Genomic DNA, 26,069 nt, shown 5'->3' with positions numbered 1-26,069 from the left:
TTGATCGTTGGTGTGCTTCCATGAAAGTGACCACTTTTGAAGGGCTTCGTGAACTGATTATTTTAGAGGAATTTAAAAACTGCTTACCAGAACGCGTTGTAATCTATCTTAATGAGCAAAAAGCTTCTAAATGTTCTGTTGCTGCGACATTGGCTGAAGAATATGTGCTCACACATAAGAACATGTTTAGTATTGCACCGAAGTTTTCTTCAGCTAACAGCACTCGGTCTTCTCAGCGTAATTTTGAACGCCCCCTGCCTGTTGATAAAGCGGCGCTAAGTTCTGATAAGTCTGTGTTCTCACCCGTTTGTTTCTATTGTAAGAAACGCGGACATATTATTTCTGAGTGCAGTGTGCTCAAAAAGAAAAACCGTGTTCCTAAACCGGTAGGGTTATTGATGACGTCCATGCCACAAGTGGAAGGACTTGAGTTGTTAGCTTCGGAAGCTGACATGTGTGAAAATGAGGGATATGTGCCGTTTTTGATGGACGGATTGGTATCTTTGTCAGGTAGTGCTTCGCGCAAACCAGTCAAGATACTTCGTGATACAGGTGCTGCTCAGAGTTTTATTCTGGAAGGAATATTGCCGTTGTCTGATGAGAGCTCTGTTGGTTCAAGTGTCTTAGTACAAGGATTTGAGATGGGCTTCGTTAAGGTACCTTTGCACGAGATCGAAATTGAATCTTCCCTTGTGTCTGGCCGCGTTGTTGTTGGAGTGCGACCATGTCTTCCTGTTCGAGATGTTACATTTATCTTAGGGAATGACTTAGCGGGAGGAAAAGTTTTTGCTAGCCCTGAGGTAACTGATGATCCTTTTTTGTGTCTTACTGTTGCTGATGCCTTAGCTCAGGAATATCCTGAGGTTTTTCCCTCATGTGCTATTACTCGCGCTATGACTCAGAGACTAAAAGAGAAAAGCCTTAGTGAATCAGAAAATGAGTGTAATTTTGATTTGAGTGATACATTCTTTTCTAATTCTGATTTTTGTGAAGTGAAATGTTCAAATTTTGTTGACGGTTCAGATAGTGCCGTTAAAGAGTTAGATGAACATTTTATAGGGCCTACTAAATTGTCTCTGTCTCGCGAGCAGCTTATGGTTGAACAGAGGAAAGATGAGAAATTGTCGTCCCTCTTTAAAGCTGTTGTTCCTGCTGAGCAACTCGAACACGTATCGCAAGGATACTTTGTAGAAGATGGAGTGTTGATGAGGAAGTGGAAACCAACTACTGCATCTGCTGATGATGAGTGGCAAATCGTCAAACAGATAATAGTTCCCTCCTCGTACCGCTCTGAAATTTTGAGTCTTGCGCATGATAGCCCGTTTGCCGGTCACTTAGGAGTAAATAAGACGTACGATCGAATACTCCGAAATTTTTTCTGGCCTGGCCTGAAAACTGATGTAGCAAGTTATTGCAGAAGTTGTCATGTGTGCCAAATGACGGGAAAACCGAACCAGAATGTTTTACCTGCTCCGTTGCATCCTATTCCAGCTATCGGTGAACCATTTGAGCGTGTGATGATCGATTGTGTCGGTCCTTTGCCTCGCACGAAGTCGGGAAACCAATATCTGCTCACTATAATGTGCACGTCAACGCGTTTTCCAGAGGCCATTCCTTTGCGTAAAATCACTGCACCAGTGATCGTAAAATCACTTATAAAGTTCTTCTCACTGTTTGGACTTCCACGTACTATTCAGTCGGACCAAGGCAGGAATTTTATGTCCCGTGTGTTCAGGCAAGCTCTAGATCAGCTGCATATCCAACATTGCACCTCAAGTTGTTATCATCCAGAAAGTCAGGGAGTACTTGAGAGGTTCCACCAGACTTTAAAATCAATGCTGCGTGCGTTTTGCCTTGAGTTTCAAAAAGATTGGGACGAAGGAGTACCTATGGTCATGTTCGCAGTGAGAGAAGTAGTGCAGGAGTCGTTAGGTTTTAGTCCGGCCGAGTTAGTGTTCGGGCATACTGTTCGTGGCCCACTGAAGCTGATTCGAGATCATTGGACTAGTGATATAACTCAAAATAACCTACTTGACTATGTCTCAGGCTTTCGTTTTAAGTTGCATCGTGCATGCGAGTTGGCCAAAGAGAATTTAGAGATTGCACAGCAACGAATGAAGAAGCGTTTTGATCGTCGTGCTAAACTTCGTAGCTTTACTCCTGGTGACAAGGTACTTGTGCTGATGCCAGTGCCTGGGTCTGCTTTGCAGGCTCGTTATTATGGTCCCTATCGAGTGAAAGAAAAGGTGAGTGAGCTTGATTATGTTATCTCGACGACAGACAGAAGAAAGAAAACTCGTCTCTGTCACATTAACATGCTCAAGCCGTACTTTGAGAGATCGCCAGATTTGTCTGGAAGAAAGTCGGCTGTGTTAATTGTCTCACCCACAGACTTTCCGGTGGCCGGAGGACAGGCGCTGTCCAGTGCTGATATACCTGACACCGAGGCGTTGTCCAGTCCTGAATCTTCGATCCACCCATTGTGTCCTGCTGTATCGGACAGCGGCGATGTTTCTTCTTTCGAGGAGGATGTAGAGTTTCCTTCTACCGAACTGGTTGCGGGAAGATTGAAAAATTCTGAGATCATTCTAACCTTAGACTCGCACCTTTCTCATTTGACCGTTGCCGAACGAGCTGATGTGACTAATATTATTCGGACGTACAGTAATTTGTTCTCTGATATTCCATCTCGTACTTCGTTAATAGAGCATGACATCGATATTGGTGACTCGTTGCCTATTAAACAGCACGCATATCGGGTAAGTCCTGAAAAGAGAATTTTGTTGCAAAATGAGGTGACCTACATGCTTGAGAATGACATCGCAGAGCAAAGTTTTAGTCCTTGGAGCTCACCCTGTTTGCTCGTAAAAAAATCTGATAGTACATTTCGTTTTTGTACTGATTTTAGACGCGTTAATGCTGTGACCAAACCAGATAGTTATCCATTGCCTCGTATGGAAGATTGCGTGGATCATGTAGGAAATGCTGTGTTTGTTACGAAGATCGATCTGCTTAAAGGATACTGGCAGGTCCCGTTGTCAGATCGTGCGAAAGAAATCAGTGCGTTCGTAACACCAGATAATTTTCTCCATTATACCGTAATGGCTTTCGGTTTACGAAACGCCCCGGCAACCTTTCAGAGACTGGTCAATCGCGTCATCGAAGGCATGCATAACGTTGAAGCATATTTGGATGATTTGGTCCTTTATAGCGCGTCCTGGTCAGAACATGTGGAGCAACTCGATGCGCTTTTCAGTCGTTTGTCTCAAGCTAACCTTACGGTTAATTTAGCGGGGTGCGAATTTGGCCGGGCTACGGTCACTTATTTGGGAAAGATTGTTGGTAGCGGTCAGGTTCGACCCGTTGAGTCTAAGGTAGAGTCCATCACTCATTTTCCCGTGCCTAATACACGTCGTGAGCTTCGTCGATTTTTGGGTATGGTTGGGTACTACAGAAATTTTTGTAAGAATTTTTCTGTAGTTGCTTCGCCCTTAACCGACCTTCTTAGTCCTAAGGTTCCATTTAAATGGTCTGAGATTTGTCAATCGAGTTTCGAGAGAATTAAAGCACTTTTAGTTAATTCTCCTGTTTTGTCTGCTCCTGATTTTACAACTCCGTTTTCTCTTGCTGTTGATGCAAGTGACACCGGTGCTGGAGCTGTTCTCCTTCAATCAGATTACACTGGCGTCGAGCATCCTGTTTGCTATTTTTCACGTAAATTTAATGAACATCAACGACGTTACTCGACTATTGAGAAGGAGGCGCTCGCCCTTGTTCTTGCTATTCAACATTTTGACGTTTATGTTGGTTCTGTTTCGTACCCACTGACTGTTTACACGGATCACAATCCCTTGATTTTTATTGATCGGATGAAAAATAACAATCAACGTTTGATGCGTTGGAGTTTATTCCTACAGCCTTTTGAGTTTGACATTCGTTACATTCGGGGTAAGGATAACGTGGTTGCGGATGCTTTATCTCGCATCTAAATTAATTGCAGTCTCTGAGGTAAGATATGTATTCTTTTCACCCTACAATTAATTATTTAAGGGTGAGGGTGTTATGTGGTGGTGATTTAAATTGCTGAATGTTAATTGTTCTATCTGAGATCGCAGGTGCAGTCATGAATGACGTCATGGGAAACCCCGTATTTAAGCCAGTCCGGAATTGAGGCTGGTCTCTCTCTCGGTTCTCTCTGCTCTCTCGCGATGCTCGCTGCTCTCGTTGCCTCCACCCTTCTGATCAGTGACAGCTGGGGTTACTTGCCTCATGGCGGGTAGTCTACGATCTTTGCCTCGACTGATCCAGATCACGGACTGAGCTTTTATTTGTTATTTTCAAGCCAGGTAGTGGGTATTTTCTTTGATCACTTTTATTATTTAGTTAACACAGCGTAGGAAAGCAGTGGCCCGGAAGACTCACTCTGTTTGTTGTTTTCCTCGGGAGCAGATAAGATCTTGTCTACAGAGTTAGATAGTCAGGTTTTCTGTTTTCCTGTTGCTGCCCTACCTGTGCTATTAGTTTGATTTATTGTTTATTATTGGTGCGCTCTCTCAAATGTTTTATTAAAAGAAACGATTCACACCTTGAAACTTCACCCAGTCGTCTGTGATTCTTAATATGTACGGTCCTTGTCTTACATGTGTTTTAACGAGCCAAATTAGATAAAGGGCCGTAACAGTACCAATATTTACGATTTTTACATATTTACATAGACATGTCTAACACATACAATACTAAGTTCTATATGGTCAAAACCAAACCAAAACTATGTTTTTGGCAATAAACCACATGGTAGAATTCTGCTCAGTGTTCATTATCAGGATGGTGATACTGAGCCAGAATCCCACTCCTATTTAAAAACAAAGAATCCCAATACATCCTGATTACAACCCAAACAAAAGAAGGCCAGCTGTGACATTAAAACTCTTAGCATACTGACCTTAAACCTGACACATTTAGATAGAAACGAGAACACAGATTATGCTTGTATTGTGATCTAAACCTGATTGAACAAAGCCTTCAGTTCAGACAGATAATAAACAAGTTTTGTTCTCACCTCAGACTTACAGCTTACAATACTAAATGATGTCCTGCCCTGCTTGCTTGTGATGCTTCATATCATGCTGCTTTTTGGCCTGTTAACTCATTAGTTTACCTATTGAATACAAGCAGTTCTATTAGGCAATATCATCTTTCAGCAAACGTTTTGGGATCTTTCAGCTATAACATAAGATATTCAGTCAATGTGTGAGTAATGGACTACATTCACCATAACTCCCCAATGGTTTGGTCTCCATTCAACACCATTCTTGCACTCCTGCAGCTCAGAGCCGTCTCATGTTCTAAAGGGATATGCGATGCTTTTAACCTCTTGTCTGTCTATAAAGCTCAGGTATAAAGATCAGATGCAGGCGAATGAAAAACACTTCAAAGAATTATATGCCGTGTGTGTACTCAAAACAAAACACCTGCTGACTCGACAGGACCACACATCAGAAACAATGCCTCATAGGCTGGTGTTATGAGTGGGAATTTTAGTTCCCATGCCAACCAATAGACTGCACAATCTCTTCCATAACTGATCACTGTTTCCTCTAAAATATGTTAGGAGGTAGGTAGGCAGGCCGTTTTTCTCAGGTTTTAGACTTTATCATTTCAGATGCTGATGATGTCATTCAGATCCTAATTCATGAAACATTCCCGGGAGTCACATGTCTGATTTCTAAACATCTGTTGGATTATGGAATATTTTGACTACAGAACAACCTTGCCTGCAACACAATGTTTCCAAGAGCCAAATGCACAGCGATTATATATATATATATATATATATATATATATATATATATATATAAAAATTCATATTTCAAAAATACAAACAAATGCAATAATAAAGTAATTATATATATTTTTTTTTATCCTAGTAACTTCTACAGATTGACAAGTCTGTACAAATTACAAAAGTACAAATTCAGTGAAGTGCCTCAGGGGCATGACAAAATGCTTGGTGTACGGTAGAAAAATACATTATTTTATGATAAAAATTATTTAAATGCAATCATTATTTTTATTCATCATAATTGACATACCAAAGTATTGTGAAAAGCTTTTAACATTTCATTTTGGTGAACCACCACTTTAAAATGTCTGTGGGACTGAAATATTACAGAATCGCAGGAATGCCCCTTTTATAATTTTATCCTATAATTTAAATTACACCAATTTTTAGGATCATCAAGATCTGTTTGAATTGTGACATTATTTACACGATTATAGTAATGTACAATAATGACAATCATTCTGTCTTCTTTGTCACAATGATTTTCTTATTATTAATAAAACTCAATTCAATCAAATAGTTACAGCAATTACAACCATGACAAACAATGTTTATGTGTTATTTTAATATAATTACATTTAAATTAAATTATATTATGAATGATAAATAGCATAATTTACTTGCTTTATCAATGCGAATGACGGTTTTTGTTTTAAATTATAATAATTGGTAGGGATGCCTCATTCAATTGTCCTTGAGAAAAAAATATTTTTTTTTGGTTAAAATATGATTTGGGTGTATTCTTGATAGGTTTCTGAGTTTCACCCTATAACACAACAATATTCAATTTACATAAATTTAACCGAAACTCAAGCAGGAATCAACAATCTTCCTATACAGACAAACTAAAAGGCTGTTTCGGGAATATCATGTGACCTTAAAAACACATTATCGACCAGCCATGTGCAGAAAGATGTTCATAAACTATTAATAAAGTGTATGCTCAGTTCACTTCACAGTAGAATTAATTAGCTTTTCCCTAATTCTATAAAAGCTTCAATGCTCCAACAAAGTTTAAAGAGAGAGAGAGAGAGAGAGAGAGAGAGAGAGAGAGAGAGAGAGAGAGAGAGAGAGAGAGAGAGAGAGAGAGAGAGAGAGAGAGAGAGAGCTCAAACTCGAACCTTACTCAAACTCTGTCTCGGACAAGCAGTTTCCTTCCATTATGTTTCTGGGACTGTCTTTAAATGCAGGGGCCATTCAGGAGGAGGCCACGGGACAGGGGCGAAAGACCTACCCCCCACCACACCCTTACACTTCACACAAAGGAGCACTCTTTAAGATAAAGACATAGGACTCACTGTATCTTATTAACCTTGGTCACATTAATTCCCCTCCTTGCTGCCTTAACTTGTAATTTTGCCACTCACTTTCCCAAGCATGCTGGTTCAACAAGCAAATGATGTGGAAAATATTTGCAAAATCCAGCTCTCCTCCTCAAGCCTTTGTTGGCTTCCACTCAGGCCTTGTATTTCCCAAGCGCTCCGAGAGAGAGAGGCGATGGCATGAACCCTGTTAGGTGATTTCTGTGATTGGGTAAGAATCCAGAGAAGCAAGTTAAACACAAAAGCGGATCTTTGGAAAGCATGAAAAGAGCTCGAAACATCATCTCTTCTAGTCCGTTTAAGGCTGATATGTGCTTATGTCCTTCATTCTCAACAGGACAGACTATCTAAATATGAGGAGGCCCTGCCTTATTACAGAAAAATAGATATTCTGATTGGATTACGGTTGCTTGGAGACCACTGGTGTTGGATACGTGACTAAACAAATTCCTGATTTATTCAGCATATCACTGATCTATTATCATCTGTGAATGTGCCTCTGTTTGAAGTCTCTCTTCAGTTTTATCTGGGTGATTAAAGGAGAAATAGAAAAAAGATAAGTGTTTGTTGTAGATTATATACCCAGAGAGTAACTGATTATAATTCAAAAAATATGTCACATCACCTTAGAGGACATTTACCTGACACTGTTTTCAACTAAAACTGTTTTTGGTCATTCATTTATACAACAACGGCATATTGGGAGCCTGAAAACGTAAACTTTTGAAAACGGGTTTCAAATTGCACATTTTGTAAACGACACCGTTATCGTCTCCGTGTAAACTATACAAACGTGAATTTGTGTAAACGATGTCATGCGCATGCATATTATGTATTCAGTCTATAGATGCATTAATGTGTCTTTACAAAGTGATGTCGCCAACTACTGGCCTGACAGCAGAATACAGCGTTTTTAATTGTTTTCGCAGATCCGTGTGAACAGGGATCGTTTTGACAAAGTTGTCGCCTGTACGCGAAAAACAATGGAAAATTTCAGTTTTTAGTACATTGTTGTCGTGTAAACACTCTTAGAAATCCAAAGACCTTATTAATAGCAATTTTAAAACATAACATCTCATTATCCTGAGATAGATGTAGCCAGGCTTTACATATATGTCTTCTCAACCTCTGACAGAACGTGGCAGAAACCTTCAACTATATATAAAAAATAAGCAGGATGAATCCATGTAGGCTACCGTTCAAGAGTGTAGGATCGATACAATTTTTAAATGTTTTTGAAAGTAAAAGTAAAAACCGTAATATTGTGAAATATTGTACATTTTGAATAACTGTTTTCTATTTTAATATACCTTAAATTGCAATTTATTCCTTTGATGCAAAGCTGAATTTTTAAGCATCATAACTCCAGTCTTCAGTGTCACATGATCCTTCAGAAATCATTCTAATATGCTGATTTGGTGCTCAAGAAACATTTCTGACTATTATCAATGTTGAAAACAGTTGTGCTGCTTAATATTTTTGTGGAAATGCTGATTTTTTTTTTTCAGGATTCTTTTATGAATAGAAAGTTCAAAAGAACCTTATTTATATCAAATAGAAATCTTTAATATTGTAAATTATTTACTGTCACTTTTGATCAATAAAAGTAATAACTTTAAAAAAAGAAATCTTACTGACCCCAAATTTTGAATAGTAGTGCATACAGTATGTGGGTATTCTCTGGTTCTTCGACTAAAACTCTTCCAATTGTCTGAGAAGTGCTAAGAACAAGAAACAGGAAGTAAGCTCTATTAATAGCACGTGGCTGTATTTTTGCAGCTATATGACACTTCCATATTAATCGACTGAGTTTATACATTATTTGATGAAACTGAAATGACATTCCTCCAAACTGAGTTCTGGTGTACGAGTGTGCGGATGTAAATACAATTTTGTATGAGAACTACAATTGGACAAATCTTAATACTGAAATATAAAACAGACCTGAAAATGTGATGCTCAGAAAGCCACAAATATAACAAGATTACACATAACCCAATATCCTGCATCTTATCATATGATGACAACACAGATGGTAGATAGTGGAAGAGGTCTAAACGCACACAGAGGAACTCAGGAGGATCACTTAACTCAGTTCCCCTTGGATTGAGATTACAACCAAAAGAAAGACAACAAAGCGGACCCAGAAAAACTCTTAAAGAAAAATCAATTGAGTGCATTTAAAGGCGGCCTTTAAAGAGTCCTGATCAGACAGGAGCAAGCTATCAGTTACATTGCTTATATTAGTAAAAAGCAACTCATTATTAAAAATGTAGATGTCTATCTACCAAACAGGTTATGGATAATTCTATAATGTCTCGTAATTCGAGAATCATAGACAAGATATAAAAAATACATATGATGTATTTGATGTGCCTGCAATTGGGCAAGCAAATTTATTTGTATCAGTTTTGGCCAGTATTCAATATTTAATTGTACTTAAATATAAATATAGATCACCTTTTCCAACATCTAGCCTAAAGTTACATTTATCTTTAAAATCACTAATATATTTAATTGCACTCTCACATGTAAACTTCAGCAAACCTCAAAATGAATAGTATCGTTTTTTTCACAATGTCATGATGACTAAGGTCACTCGCTCTTTTACATTTTTTTTTTTGTATTTAATGTTTTAATGATTGTTGGTCACAACATAATTTATTGGCTCATCTGAATCAGCAACATTTTAATATTTGCGGATCCCAAATATACATATAATACTCAAGGTACTTTAAAATATATCTAGGGAACTCTAGAACTGTATGTTTCAAATGTGTATAATTGTATTTTGTTTACTGATAAAATATGGTTAATATGCTGTTAAATCCACCTTAAGAAAGCTGTTGATGTGAAGCAATAAGAAAGCAGTAAAGGGATAGTTCACCCAAAATGAACATTTTGTCATCAATTACTCAACCTCATGTCACTCCAAACTCATAACTTTTGTTTGTGCTAGCTTCCATTTACTGAATCTGAGTTCTCTATGTGTGTTTGCTGATCAATGTTTAAATGTGAATAAAAGTAAATAAAATCTGTTCATCATATACATTTATTATGTCTCTTCAGAAGACAGATTAAAATACTTTTATTCATAATATGGATTTCTTTTACAATCTCTTTATGAACGTTTCATTTGAAGCGTCAGAGTTTTGGGGCGAATAGACTGGGGCCGTTTACACAACAGTTTTCAACTAAAAATGTAAAACTTAAGCATTTTGGCCGTTAATTTACACGACAACAGAGTTTTGGGGGCCTGAAAATGCAAACTTTTGAAAACAGGTTTCAAAGTGCAAGTTTTTTGAAAACGATACTGTTAACGCCTCTGTGCAAACTTCAAAAACGTGAAATTGTGAAAATGGTGACGTCATGTGCACACGTATTATGGGTTCCATGCATAGTGTTTCTTTACAACATCGCCAACTACTGGCCTGGCAGAATAATACACTTTTTTTTGTCGTTTTCGTGGATCTGAATGGGGATCATTTTGATAATATATCGTCTGACTCTGTACATGAAAAACACAAAGAAGAAATAATTGATGACAGAATATTCATTACTGGGTGAACTAACCTTTAAGGTATACTTGCGTTTTAAGTTATCTGTACTTAATTAATTCAGTAGGAAGACCACATTAGATTAACTTGATAGAATAAGTATCATGCATATTGATGCATTTAAGTTGACTCAGCTTATTAGGGTTTACAGTGTAGCAATACCATCATCATACAAAAAAAAAAAAAAAAAAAGAAGAAGAAAACAAACATCATAATAAAAGAAGACAAAAGCTAAGAAACCACCATACGAGGAATACAAAAAAGATAAAGACACCTCTTTCTGACAGCCTAATATGAAAAAAGCCAAGCACATGCAGAAATACCACTACCCAGGCAGCTAGTTATTGTTGAACTCAATGAGAGAGGACATATGACTCAACGTAACCCATCTCAGCCGTTATAACATGAACTCAAGCACACGTGCTCATGAAAGCAAACCACACATGCAGAAACAAATAAACCTTGAGGAAAAAAAAGTGTGCTCATGTCTCTCTCTCTCGCTTTGCTTTCTTGGTCTCTAGGGATGACACAGCTGCTGCGAACTATGAAACAGACATTCTTATATTTGGGCATATGATGCTATTATGCAACATGAGGATTGTAAATCGTTGTAGGATTAAAAGTCACACACTTTCTGTTTCACTTCACATTTCTACACAATCCTCCATTGAACACTACGACACCTTACAGGAGCACTGCTGTGAATATGTCATGATCTAGGTTAAATCTGATCAGCAGAATCTGGGACACAGCCAGCTGTGAAAGTAACTTGATGTTCCATGAGACATAGCAGCTAATACAATCACCATGTTTTTATCAATATTCATATTTATGGTAATAACCTACTTGGGGACTCCTGGGGATAGCTAAAGGAGAGTTTCACCTCTTACGTTTCATCATGTTTATTTTTGCCAGTAACCCTGTCCCGATGGGCACAAGACTTGTGTGATATCGTCACTAAAATAGTAGGACCAGGGGTTCAGATGAACTTTATACCATCTGCTTGTAAAGTGTATCACTCTCACTTTTTCCATCTGATGAGGTTAACTTGATTTACTCTCAAGAATCAGCAAATTAAAAAATAAATAGACAAATATTACTTATAGTCAAGTATTGCTGCTTGTCAGTCTTTTACGCTGTAAAGAAAGTTGCTGCCTTACATTTTTATGTACAATCAACTTGGATGTTTAAGTCATTTCAACTTAAATTACATTAAACTGATCTAAAAACTGAGTTGAATCTTGTATAACTTTTTTTTTAAATTGCTTAACTCTAACACGAATCAAATCAAATCTCAAGAGTAGGCCTATTAAAGAAATGAGATTGCTGTAATCGGATTCCATAATCTGCTTTGGTTGTAGTGAGAGCTTATTAAAAGTTGCTTGCTGAAGTTTACTGGACATGAAGTCATAGGATAGATGTTTCTCCACTGAGCCTACAGTGGTTTTCTGGTCTCCTAGCCCGGTTAAGATGGTTTTCAGATGGTCTCCCAGTCTGAAGGTGACCTTAAAATCCGTATAAAACGAGCCAACAGACCAGCCTGGTCCTGGACCAGTAAAACCAGCATCTATGGAAGTGTCTCAAAACTTAAATGATCAACGCGTGCAGCACTTTTGGCATTATGCGCGTTCCAGTTAGCTGTCTAGCTAGGCAGCTCACTAGATTTTGGGACACAGTCAGGTGTAGGATAATAGACAGCATACATACACAATGGCTAAATATATTAAGACGATCAAAGGTGATGATGTAGTGTGTGTGTGTGTGTATCATCTTACCATTCGATGAAGGCTGTCCTTTAGGCAAAAATAATACAAAATAGTCCAGATCAGATGCAGGTTTAACGTTACTTGAAAAGTCGTTGAAGAAAATCCTGTTTTTTTGTTTTGTTTTTTTAGAACCTGCTAACGTTAGTTGTCAAACCAAATTACTCCGTAGGCTATTTAATCGGCACACTTTTTACGACGTAGTGGACATTATTTCGTAATTACCCGAAAACAAAGTGATCCCCGGCCGGCTCCCTTTCAATGGACCTGCTGTATGAAAAGTAGCACAGTGATCTTGCTCAGTTTGGTTTTTCTGTCCTTTAGGAGATCTGAGCATCTGTAATTCCCCTCAATGAAGCTCTCTGGGTGAAAGAAGAACGAATAAATAAGATGTGCTCTTCCCAATAATAAGGACGTTATGATGCCCAGAATCTCACCCGAAAAGCCGGTATCACACGCTGCTACACGCTGCCACACGCTCCCCGCCCCAGACACACAACACTGATCTCTCTCTCTCTCTCTCTCTCTCTCTCTCTCTCTCTCTCTCTCTCTCTCTCTCTCTCTCTCTCTCTCTCTCTCTCTCTGAGAGCGTGACGCCACTCCCCATCCTCCGAGCTTTCACAACTACATGTTAAAGACAGCATGTTTGACTGTTTTTATTCCTTCTCTTTATAATCAAACAGTGCACGTTAAATTTCAGTGTAAAAGTAGTCTGCTTTGATTGTTTTGCATACACACAAAGAGACAGATAAAAGTGTCAGTAATGTTACTTAATACTAACTGCAATATACAACATAAAATAAAATGCAAAGAAATAAAACCAAACTTTCAGTAACAGTTAGGAATAGACTGTTGTACATACACAGGTTACTTCAAGTTCCTCAATAACCTAATTCGAAATACAAAGCGAACATTAATGTATATGGTTACATAATATAATAAACATTGGACACATTTGAATATTAAAATAATAATAATAATAATAATAATAACAACAACAAAAAAATAGAGATGAAGAAGAAGGTGAAATGTAAACGGATTCTGGTGTATTCAACCAATGGCTGGTGCTGTGGATGCGCATGCTCAGTGGAATCTGTTTCCTAAACGCAAAAGTGCGTCCTCTTCTGTATCATAGCAACGAGGGATCTTCCAGTAGTAGGGGTGTAGGAATATTAGAAAGTTGAAAACAGATAGTAAAAAGGCATGCGTTTTTTTTTTTTACATACCTTTTTAAATTTATATTGTTTTATAATGCAATTATATCATATAATTATAATTTAAATTGCAATTTTAAATGCTTTGGTCTTGTGACTGAGATGACTCACCCTCGTGCGAGTTAGTTTTGCTTCTAATTTTGTGTCCGTTTGTCAGTAACCGACTCGCACGTAAGAAAAACTTGTACAAAAGAAAGCTACACCCGTATTTAATCCAAATAAATTGTTAAAATATTACAAGGAGAACCGGGACATGTTTTAAATATGGTGTTAATCGGTCCGTGTGTGTACTATTGAATTTATGTTGTGCCTTTTTGGTCAGGAAGTTGTGTTTGTGGTTAGTACTGTGAACTGCGAGTGAGCTCGAGCTCGCAATCTCACGTGAGTCTCTGCAGGTGTGTTTATGTGATTATTATGCATCTAAACACTGGCTGGTTAGACGGTTGTCCTGGCTTTAATGTTCATGCTTTTTATCGCTGCGTAGATGGAGAACTTTATTTTGTATGAAGAGATTGGGAGAGGTAGCAGATCAGTTGTTTATAAGGGCAGAAGGAAAGGCAGTATACATTTCGTGGCCATCATCTGCAGTGACAAATCCAAGAAACCTGAATTAACAAACCATGTATGCAAACGTAATATTTCTTCAGCTATTTGTTTTAAACAGTGAGTTTGCACATTGTGTGTTTGATAAATGTCACATCATCTCCACAGGTGAGACATGCCCATGACATTAAGCATGAAAATGTGGTATCTTTCTATGAATGGTATGAGACCAGCAACCATCTGTGGCTGGTGGTGGAGATGTGCACAGGTGAGATCCTAAACTTTTACAACTTTTACCAGTGTACTAAGTCTGCTCTAATCCCGTTTCTTGCTTTTCAAGGTTTTAAAAATCTAATGCTTATGTTTTTATCAATTTGCATGACTAAGTTTTTTTTTTTTTTTTTTTTTTTTCTAGGTGGCTCCCTGGCAGCACTGATCGCTCAAGATGAGTGCTTGTCTGAGGATGTAGTGCGAGAGTTTTCCATTGACCTGATAAAAGGTCTTAAATACATCCACGACTCTGGCATTGTTGTCTCGGATCTCACACCTGCGAAGGTATAAGCATCACATACCTGTTAGGCAAGCCATTGTAATGTATGTCCATCCTGAGCTAGAGTATGTGAAGTGTCATATTACACCCTAAACAGAGTTTTACAGTGGGCTGCTTCTAGGTTTTTACTGGTGGTGGTGAAACTTAAAGGGATAGTTCACCCAAAAATAAGAAATGTCATTTAATTGCTCACCCTTATTTAGTTCCAAACCTGTAAGACTTTCGTTCATCTTCGGAACACAAATGAATATATTTTTGATGAAATCTGACAGCTTTCTGTTCCTCCATAGACAGCTACGCAGCTACAACTTTGATGCTTCATAAAAAGATCATAAAACTAATCCATATGAATTGAGCGGTTTAGTCCAAATTTTCTGAATAGACTTGGTCACTTTATATGATGAACAGACTGAATTTAGGCTTTTATTCACATTTAAAAATGTATCAGAGAACATAGACAAGCTCAAATGATCCTGCTTGACGCGCGAGAACAAACCGCTTGCTGAAGCTCAAACGTGCTGCGTAACACGAGAATGAACCTCATTGGTTCTTGCACATCAAGCGAAACATGCTTGAGCTTCTGTTTACTACAACTGATGTGTGAGTTGATGAATGTTTATGTGGATAAAAGACTAAATTCAATCTGTTCATCATACAGTATTAAAGCGATCGTGCCTCTTCAATTTGGACTAAACCGCTCAATTCATATGGATTAGTTTTTAAGATCTCTTTATGAACATTTTGAAGCATCAAAGTGTCAGTTGCGTAGCTGTCAATGGAGGGACAGAAAGATCTCAGATTTCATTTAAAAAAATCTTCATTTGTGTTCCGAAAAAGAACGACCATCTGGAACGACATGAGGATGAGTAATTTTTCATTCAATTAATACAATTTTCATTTTGGGGTGAACTATCCCTTTAACGCTAAGCACTTTAAATTTTTTTTTATTAATGTTCCCTCTCCCGTTCGCAACGACATCTCTTCTCAAATGACGTGTGCAGGACAATAATCGCCCCCCTCCAACCTGTCACTCACATGAGATCACAGCACATAGCAAACAACAACGATTCAATCAAATCAGGTCCCGTGACTCCCGCCCTACATTTTTTCTTGTTCGAGAAGACTCTGCACTCAAATTTACCCCACAATAGCGATATCTGTTTCATGCCGGATTTAATAACATTTTTCTACTCTTTATGATACCAAGCTTTTCTGCTGTTTTATATGATTTCTTTATCCCCTTTAGTATGCACCACATGTGATCATGATGTTTTACTTATCAAAATGTTTGTTTTTAAGTTTTATTTTGTTTTGTTTTCTTAAGTTTGTTTTTCCTACAACCAATATGGAAGTTAAAAAGTGCCAAATAAATAAATAAAATAACTACTCATTTAAACAAACACTAAACCTTTCTTTTTTTTCTTTTTCAAACCTTATCTAATATGTCACCATGTATTCGTGTAGATTTTGTTGGATGGACCAGGAACTCTAAAGTACTCCAATTTCTGCCTGTCCAAAGCTGAAGGAGAAAGTCTGGAGGAGTTTTTCTCTCTTGTGATGGCAGAGGAGACAGGAGCTGGAGACTGTATCTCTCCACAAAACATCAAGAACAGAATTAAAGGTCAGCAGCAGGACTCCTTTCACTGTTCATATACTATACAGTGCTTGTCTGTCTGTCTTATCTTCACTGTTCACTTGTATGATTTATTCTAAGATGTTGCTCTGGCAGGCTCTCCTGTGTATTGCGCTCCAGAGGTGTTGAGAGGAGCAGACTCCAGTGTCTGCAGTGACCTGTGGGCGTTAGGCTGCATCCTTTATGAAATGTTCACAGGTTACACATTTTATCATTTCATCTTAGCCTATGAATTTGCCTAGACATTATTTTGCTATGTAGTTTTTAGTAACACTTTACTTAAAGCTTTTATATACAGCATAATGCATTATAAAAGTATTTTCAATACATTGATTATGCCTATTATGTAATGCACCTTACAATTTTGTGGCACTGTATGATATCATGAATAATTGTAATGTAGAGATGCACTGATTGCAATTTTCTTGGCCAATTCTGTTTTCCGAAGTGTGTCCGGCCGATACCGATTTTTGCTAATTTTGATTTTCTTTCAAAGAACTATAATTGACAGCATAGACCAACAAAAATCTACTTTTCTTCAATGCAACATTTTTCTTTAAAAAAACAAGTAAAAAGACAGTAATAAAATAAGAACAATAAACAAATTTCAAACTACAGCACAAATAAATGCTTTAATCAATGCTTTAAATTACAGATCTATTCATTGTTACACATGACAAACAACACATTTCAGATGTAACATGGAATCTGCAAATATTATAATGCATTTTAACTTTGGTTACAAGTATTTATGAAAATATATGATGCATAACAATGTACATTTTGAACAACTGTAATACATTATACACAAAGGCTTCAAGTAAAGTGTTCTGTCTCATTTTCTCTTTGTTTCCTAGGAAAACCTTCCTTTGTCTCTGAGAGTATGACCGATCTAGTTGATCTAATTTTAAATGAAGACCCTCCACCCCTAAGACAAAAAGGTTTGACACCTCACCTTTAACATATTGTACTTTATAATGTTTTTTTTTTTAAGTGTTCATTTTATGACACATGTAATGACATCTATTTTCTTTTTAAGAACCTGCTTTCTCACAGCCCAGTGTAGAGTTTGAGAGGCTAGTCATGGGTTTACTTCAGAAAGACCCAGTGAAAAGGTACAGTATTTATTTTACTCAATCTCTTCTTGGATAAATGTTACTAATTATTATTATTTTTTATTATTAATCACATTACTAAATACTTATGAATATGAGATGGATACAATGATAGACACCGATTCGTTCTTTCAGTTCTTTAAGGCGAGACACTACAGGTGAATAGGGTACAATTTTTAAATAATAGATATCACCATGAAACTTCCTCAGTCGATTACTTGCACAAGTATATAAAAAAAAATGTATTACAAGTTTTTGAAATTTGTATGTTAAATTATGCAAATTAGGCATTATCTCATTAAATATGCGTGGTTTTGCATATATTTTCGGTTGATAGATCTGAACATATGATAAAGCCAGGTGCAAAATTCTTTTTTCATTTTATTTACACACAGGATAAAAAAATAAAAAAAATACAGAGGTTTTTCAGGATATATGCTTTCATTACCTAGGAAATCAAAATATACTGTCCATAGCCTTAAAAAATCGATTTTTGCCATATTTTTTTTAATTAAAATGTCACATAAATCAAGCCAGGAATGATTTATTAACAAATCCCTCTGAAAATATCTTCAGAATACTGCTAAGTGTATAACAGGAAAGTGTGGTGTACATAGGTGCTACATAGGCTGAGATGTTTGTACTGGAGAATGACAAAACTCATTTTGAAAAAATGGCATTTAAAGATTTAAATAGGGGAATTTAATACATTTCTATTGGAAAAAAAAGCTCAAAAACAGAATAAATGCTCAGGCCCTTAGTGATAATAATATATAATATTTCAAGCTCATGAAAACTGATTATTTAATAACATGGCAGGCATATAAGGCCTACAACTGCAGTAACTAAATTAATTAACATTGGCGTATCATGCACAAAGTTGCAGACAAAAACCCGTCATTAGCTTTAAATCCCCCTTTGGACATTCACGATTGGTTACTGATAGAAAGGAAATGCCCATATTTGGGTTACATAGCGTTGTGCAGGAGACTTACATAGCGTTGTGCAGGAGAGTCAGAGCTTTACAACGATACCGGTCACGACAGACTTCAGTAAACAGACGGAACTCGGTATTTCGCGTTGGAATGCTAACTTAATGCGAATGGTAAATTCGGGAGAAACTTACTGCCGCAAGTAAACAAATTGTAATATAATAAACATCTTAATGTATATTTTCAACGTTTTCTTTATAGCAGCTTGAAAGAACACATATTGAAGGAGTAAACTAGCCCAAAATCTCAAAACTGACCACTGCATGAAAAATCTATGTTTTTGCCTGCCGTGTCTCGCCTTAATTTCAAATAAATAATGCAATTCGTAGTCTTGGACATTTGCATAGAGTACCATGAGTGATATGACCAGGAATAAAAGCATTCACTCTTTCCACACCATCGAACCTGTCACATTACATTAATATTGTAGCTTCAGTGCTCATCTGTGAATTTCCTAAATTACTGTCATCTGTAGGTTAAGCTGGGACCTTTTAGTAGCTCAACCGTTCTGGAGGGAAGTGTTTTCAGAGGCACACATCACTATGGGAAAAGGGCAGGGTGACGTCTCGCTGATATCCAGGTATATTTGACAGTAGTGCCAAATATCTATTGTGGTGCTCTTGACATTGTTCTGTTAAGTATTACGTTCTTTATTAAGCCAATCGAGCAGTTGTTTTTTTTACAATAAACCATAATTAGTGACACCCATTTTACTGTACTAGCCCAAAGCCCTTAAAGTCACATGAAAATTGACGATTCTTTTTTTTTTAATCGAATATCACACTATTTACTATCAATGATTTATCCGTGCACATCATTATAAAAAAAAAAAATCATGTGCCCTTGTAAACTTTAATCAAAATAATTTCCCTTCCCTCATGCAACAACATCTCTTCTATTTTCTGGTAAGGTGTTTACTGGCGTGAGGGAGGGGCAACCTGTCACTCACGTGAGATAGACCAATAGCAAACATCAACGATCCATTCAATTGCCGATGGACAAAATCAAGTCCCGTCCTAAATTTTTTCTTATTTGCGAAGCCCTTTCAATAGGATTTAAGTCACAATAGGGAAAAAAAAGACAATCGCAACTTCCATTTTATGCTGACTTTAAAGAGTCCGGTGTTTGAATATGGCTCTATAGATCATCTTGTGCACAGAAGCTCTCAGTCTAGTATTGATGCAGTGAGTGGGCAAACAGCCCTATGGCACACTTCATACACTGCCTGTGTGTTCAACACAATGCCTTACACAATAAGCCTTTGTCCCATTCTAACTAACACAACAAATGCAGGTTTTATAAAAAAGCTTTTTTCAGAAGTATTGGCGCTTCTTGCTCTGAAAACACACCACATCTGTTTCATTTGTTCCTAAGTCATTTGTTTTATATGAGTCCAGAACAGTTATGTACATATGTTTACGCCATTTTGTTGCTATTAACTATGAAGAATCAGAAGTTATTGGCCAAGTTTAAATATAGGTCAGGTCAGGAAATGAAGACTTCATTTGTGCAGGTAGATGTTTTAAGACGAAGCAGATTGGTGGAAGCATTATAAGCAGGTTATAGCTTATAGGTATAACCAGGTTAAACAGATCTGATGAAGTCTGGAAGTGTGGAGTGGTGCTGACTTCGGGCTGTGATCGTGATCTGAGCTGGTGTCAGCTGCTTTGAGTGGGCCAAAACAAAGACCATTGTGATTCAACCACAAGTCCGCATATGTAATAAGAAATGTTACTTGAGCACCAAATTAGGATATAAGAATGATTTCTGAAGGATCATGTGACACTTCAGTTTTGCCATCACAGTAATTACAATTTTTATAAAATTTTTTACAAATTGAAATCATTTAAAATTTCAATAGTATTCAACATTTTCATGTATTTTTAAACGTACAGTATGGAATTTTTCGCCACTAGGGGTAGCTAACCTATTTACAATAACAAAGGCGTAGTTTGATGACGCAACATTTGCTAAGAATTATGGATCTTGTCGTCAACGTCAAGCCGACCGATCTAATCTATGGATCTAATAATGTTTATGGATGACTGAATACATCGATGCTTTTATCATGACTGTGATATGAAGCAGTTCGGGATTGCTAAGAGACAGCTATCAGCTATCATATAAGGAATATGGACATTTCATTCTACCGAACTAATGTTACACGTGAGTGCAGAATTACTACTCACAGTCACAGGTCAGTTTATTAGACAAATTAAACTTGTGAGGTAACGCAGCGTTGTTTCACTTGGTCTAACATTACACTATCACACTAAACTGCATTTGAATGTGTTGAAATGTATGTGTTAGTTTGTCTGTATGAGACTAGCAGTAAGCTAGATCAACATTAGAATAACATACAGATCATATTCTAACATTTCATCATGTTGAGCTATATAACATTGATTAGTTTTATGTAAATGTGCTCACCTGTTTAATAAAGTACATGTAGAAGCGGTCGAAGTCTCGGACGTGGAGCTCTCGTTTATATACTGTCTATGGGAGCTCTAGGCATCTCGAAAACACCGCGCTGATATTGATTCTCGTTTTAGTTCTCCTTTTGTATCCAAAGTCTGCTTGCCATGGTCCATAATGTTTGAACGAAACAACAACAGCGTGCAAATAGACATTGCGAACTACCGTCAGTCGCTTTGGTTACTATCAGAGGGCTCTGGTTCATAGCTCTGGTTGCCATGGCAGTACGAGCGGAAACCAGGGACAACGCGGATATGACGCCATTGACGGCGACAAAACGGAAACAAAGAAACGGGACGTTTCTAGAATTAAATTACAAATTTCTCCTGGTTTGAAAGTTGTTGGAAACAGTCGGGATAATGTAAGTACACAACTAAAAAAAATATATAACATAGATATAGTGATTTTTGCTATTTTTAAAGCAAAAAAGTTACATATTGTGGCTTTAATCAAATAAATGCAGGGTCATAAGCAAATTATTTCCAAAAATCTTGCCAGCCCAAATCTTTTGATTTATACACACACCAGTGATATTTTTAGTGATGGCCAAATAAATCAAATTACCTTTTGAAAATATACATCTTGGTAGTATTTGTTGCGTTGCATTTAGTGATTTTATTAAAACAAAAATCAAACTATTGTCTCAGGGCAGGATGGCTTTCATTACTGTATTAGGACAGTGAGTAGTCTTTTTTTTTCTTACATAATATTATTGAGAATTATATGATCAGGGACCCTGTGCATCCTTCTCCAGATGTTTTTCAGTGTCAGTGGAAAGGTCTCTTCAAGTTATTGGAACTGTGTCCTTAATTTGCTACCGCATGTAAACTAATATGTATTTATTTATTTTTGGTGGTAAATTATGACCCATCCATTTTTACATTTGTCTATTGTCTTCTCCAATTGATTGGTTGTGTGTGTGTGTGTGTGTGTGTGTGTGTGTTTCAGCCTGCAGTCACAGACAGCATCTGCTGACCCAGCCAGCCCAAACCTCAGCAAGTCCTTCACATTAGGTAATGCAGCGGACATGAGAGTCAGCACGTCCTGCCACACTCTGTGTGCCTGCATAGGTTCTGTGGATTTTATGCCTATGCTCTGTCAATGCATGTGTGGTCGCCAAGCACGTACACATGTGTGATATTTATGTTCAGTATTGAATCACACACACATCTGTTCACTTAAGGATTAGATTACTGCTGGCTTATACCTCCATTGCATATTAACAGAGGGGGCACTACATGACTGAAGAGTGAATTTATGTAAACGTGAATTAATTGAAACTCTTTTTTTTTTTTTTTTTTTTTTACTGTACATTGTTAAAACTTAATCTGCCAAAATGGGCTTCGTTTGAAACAGTAGAGCTGTATTCCAGGAGAGAGAACAAAAAAAAACGTATTCCTGTTTTACAGATCTTTTACAGTGGTAACAAACACTATAATTAAAAAAAATTGCCAAAAAATCATATGGCTGTTGAATAGCCTGCCATACATATGATTTCCTTGGGTCTTAATTTGTTTTTCTAGATTGTTTTACAAGGATTAGAGTTATTTATTTTTATTTTAGGAAGACATTGTTTTCATCATTATTTTTTGTCTGACCTTTTCTTTGTGATGTTTTTGTATCATAGATAATGTGATTGAGTTTAGACCAAAGTCTGCGCTGGACATTGATTCCAAAGAGGCCATTTTCCTCCTCAGGTACCTCAAATCACTCTCCTGTATCTTCATTTATATCTCTCTGAACTCACAATCATTCATAAACACTTTTAACATGTAGATTTGAATACTTCTGTGTTTTTTGGACCTGTTTGTAAACATTAAAATATATTAAAATCAGAATATTTTAGTCTCTTACTTTTAACGTGCAGCTACCAAACATATTAAATAAATAAAAAGTGTTTTATTTGCATTGGGCAAATAAAAATGTATTTCATTATTTAAAAAACAACAACAACAAAAAAAGGTTTCTTTTTTTTAAATGAATACATGTATGCTGGACAATTGTTGGCCGCTTTTCCATATATATATGTATATGTAAGCACAAAATACATTTATCTACAAAACTAATTTCAAACATTTGCATGAAAGCTCATGAGACATTGTGTGTACTTTTGATATTGTGGTATGTCATGAGGGGTGTTCAATGCTAGTATCAGGATATTCCTGTATGTTTCAGTTTTGTATCTCTGATCAAACAGCTCCAGACCAACTCCCAGAACAAGCTCTAGAGAGATGGAAGACAATCGGCCTGGAATTCAAGTGAGTTCACAAGCATAACCACACAGTTGCCAAAAACAAAGTAGTCCCACTGTAATTTATAATGGATGTATGGAGTCAGATCCCCTCAGGTTTATACAAGTGTTCTAGCAGTGTGTAGTCACAGGTTCCACTAGTGTTTGACATCCAGAATGTCCAAGCACTTATTTAAATATTGGCAAACTTATTTTTGTGAAATGTTTTTGTGTCCTCTGTACATGTCCCACAGTCCATACTAAAAACTCTCAACAAAACAAACATCACAGTGGAAAGCTGAGCTATTAGTTTTTTCCTTATGCTTGTTCAACAGTTTACCTCAGGCTTGCATATGAAATGGTTTGTTATACCACAGCACCATCTACTGGATATATTTAACATTACCATTTGCAACTAGCACATTTGCTGTCTCATTTCAAAGCTGTGACTTTTGGAGGCCGCATACATCATTGAGGCTGCCTCATTTCAGAAAAGTAACCATTGAATTCAAAAGTAAGAAAAAACTTACAATAAATTACACCTCACAAGGAATAACAGTCAAATTTAAAATGGTGTCTTTCCTGAAATGGGACAACCATAGGGTGCCTTCAAAATGAGACACAGATATTGGGTGTGTCTCAATCAGCTCCCTAAGTTCAGTTGTCAGGACGATCAGAGAGTCGGACATTTTAAAGGGTTAGTTCACCCAAAAATTAAAATTCTGTCAGTAATTACTCACCCTCATGTTGTTCCAACCCCATAAGACTTTCGTTCATCTTCGAAACACAAATTAAGATATTTTGGATGAGATCTGAGAGCTGTCTCACTCCTTCATAGGCTTCTATGTAATTTCATTCTGCCGGCCCAGAAATGTTAGTAAAGACATTGTTAAAATAGTCCAAGTGACTACAGTGGCTCAACCTCAGTTCTCGCACATGCGTTGTGGCGCTCTCGTGAACTCATGTCAGAGGCCCACACAGAAGAAAATGAATAGTTGAATAAAGTCGTTATTTTGGTTTGTTTTTCGCACAAAAAGTATTCTCGTCGCTTGATAAACGTAAGGTTGAGCCACTGTAGTCACTTGGACTATTTAATTGATGTTTTTACTAACTTTGATGCAGATGCAATTACCTAGCAGCCTATGAAGGAGTGAGCCAGCTCTCAGATTTCATCAAAAATATCTTAATTTGTGTTCCGAAGATGAACGAAAGTCTTACGGGGTTGGAACAACATGAGGGTGAGTTATTACTGATAGAATTTTCATTTTTGGGTGAACTAACCCTTTAAGGGCTGTCTCAATCGCAAAATCCAGTGCACTGAAATGTTTGCTCCCTAAAAAGTCCCACAGTGCACTATGAAAACAAGGGAACATTGATGCTCACTATGTTCTCTTAATAGAAGTTCTAAAGTGTGAAACATAAATTACATGAGCCAACTCACTACACTATGGGGCACGATAGATGTTTTTAAAATACAAACCATTATTGAATTACATGTCGTCATAAACGTACATCACTAGACATGTTATTAACATAATCAAGCTAACATTTATACTTTATTTATGGCTAAAATGTTGCACAAACTGTATATGTAACAAGCAAAGTATTTATCATAATGTACTTAAAATAACATGCAATAATATAGTATAATAATAATAATAATAATAATAATATATATATAAAACAACATACAAAGATATCAGCTCTGCTGTTGTTCATAAATGCCAGTAGTGATGATGTACAATGAGGACTTTGTCATGTCGACAACATCAGTGTTCCAATGTGTAGTGAGCCAGGGTCCTTTCTGTCCTTACCAGTGCCTGAATATGTGTACATGATATACTGGTTCATGACCTAGGAAGCTAGGGAGCTGCTGATTGAGACGCACCCATAGTTATACCCACTTTAGGGGTGTGCAATCCTGCAGAACTTATGCTGCCTTCATGTGTTATCGGAAATTTCCTACTTCCCACTTCTGAAGTCGTGATTATGAGCTTGTTGCATTCATGTTTGTTGTTGGAAAGAACATGACAACAAAGATACGATTGGATAACCTTGCTCTGGATTTTTTTATCGCAGTGGTGCAGGAATATAATTTTACAGTTTAACAGAAGTTATAAGACTTGTGTTAAATATTATTTTTTTATTTTTTTATATAGTACTATTTAAACCGTGTTAAGGAAAGGAGTGTGTTACATGTGTTCTGTAGGAATCCAGTGTTATGGTGGAGGAGCAGAGTGACTTGAACACTTGTATTAAATCACTTTTATACACGGATAATGACCTTGCAGTTACTCCCATCATGGATAACCCAAAGGTAAAGAGACCTTCAGTCCAACAAAATAGACCATGTCTGAGGAACCTGTTTTCTAAACTTTGTATCCCTATTCTAGTGTGAATATGACAATGTTATGTCTAACCAACACTGGTGTTAGTTTCTAATTTTGCTCTATTTTTAGATTTTAAAGACTGCTCCAGTTCGTTTTGACCCCAAAACGCTTTGTTTACCAGCACACTCAGGTAAACAGGAAGATCTAGTGTTTTTTTTTTGACAATCTAAGATGAAAATTGTATTATTTACCCTTCCTCAATGTCATTCCAAGCCTCTATTACACATTCCATAGATTTTTTTTTGTAATTTTTTTTTATTTTTTATGAATTAGTTGGTTTGTTAACATAATTATTTAATGAATCATACTTTGAATCTAGTTTTCAAGTTCAGCTCACTGATTCTATAATCCAGTCATAACGCTCAACAGCTCAGAAGAAGCATTATCAATAATAAGACTTACATTTAGGTTTTGTTAAATGTTTTCAATACTTTTTTCCTCAT

The 26,069-nt window shown here is 36.9% G+C and overlaps 1 protein-coding gene across 1 annotated transcript in view; it reads left to right on the top strand.

Annotated features, from left to right (window-relative positions):
* Nucleotides 1–13,840: 13,840 nt before the first annotated feature.
* ulk4 (unc-51 like kinase 4) overlaps nucleotides 13,841–26,069 on the top strand; it is a 321,586-nt gene continuing 309,357 nt past the window's right edge. The window contains exons 1-14 of the mRNA XM_082150256.1: nucleotides 13,841–14,079; nucleotides 14,183–14,320; nucleotides 14,410–14,509; nucleotides 14,657–14,796; nucleotides 16,256–16,412; nucleotides 16,506–16,622; nucleotides 17,282–17,365; nucleotides 17,464–17,539; nucleotides 19,007–19,111; nucleotides 21,955–22,019; nucleotides 22,634–22,703; nucleotides 23,204–23,264; nucleotides 25,446–25,553; nucleotides 25,696–25,756. Coding sequence (XP_082006382.1) covers nucleotides 14,183–14,320; nucleotides 14,410–14,509; nucleotides 14,657–14,796; nucleotides 16,256–16,412; nucleotides 16,506–16,622; nucleotides 17,282–17,365; nucleotides 17,464–17,539; nucleotides 19,007–19,111; nucleotides 21,955–22,019; nucleotides 22,634–22,703; nucleotides 23,204–23,264; nucleotides 25,446–25,553; nucleotides 25,696–25,756 — 1,282 coding nt within the window. The 5' untranslated portion in view covers nucleotides 13,841–14,079. The remainder of the gene's footprint in view (nucleotides 14,080–14,182; nucleotides 14,321–14,409; nucleotides 14,510–14,656; nucleotides 14,797–16,255; nucleotides 16,413–16,505; nucleotides 16,623–17,281; nucleotides 17,366–17,463; nucleotides 17,540–19,006; nucleotides 19,112–21,954; nucleotides 22,020–22,633; nucleotides 22,704–23,203; nucleotides 23,265–25,445; nucleotides 25,554–25,695; nucleotides 25,757–26,069) is intronic.

This window comes from Leuciscus leuciscus (assembly GCF_965113295.1).
Source record: "Leuciscus leuciscus genome assembly, chromosome: 20".
Classification (NCBI taxonomy): domain Eukaryota; kingdom Metazoa; phylum Chordata; class Actinopteri; order Cypriniformes; family Leuciscidae; genus Leuciscus; species Leuciscus leuciscus.
Note: the sequence above shows the minus strand (reverse complement) of the source record. Positions and strands in the feature narration are given on the sequence as shown.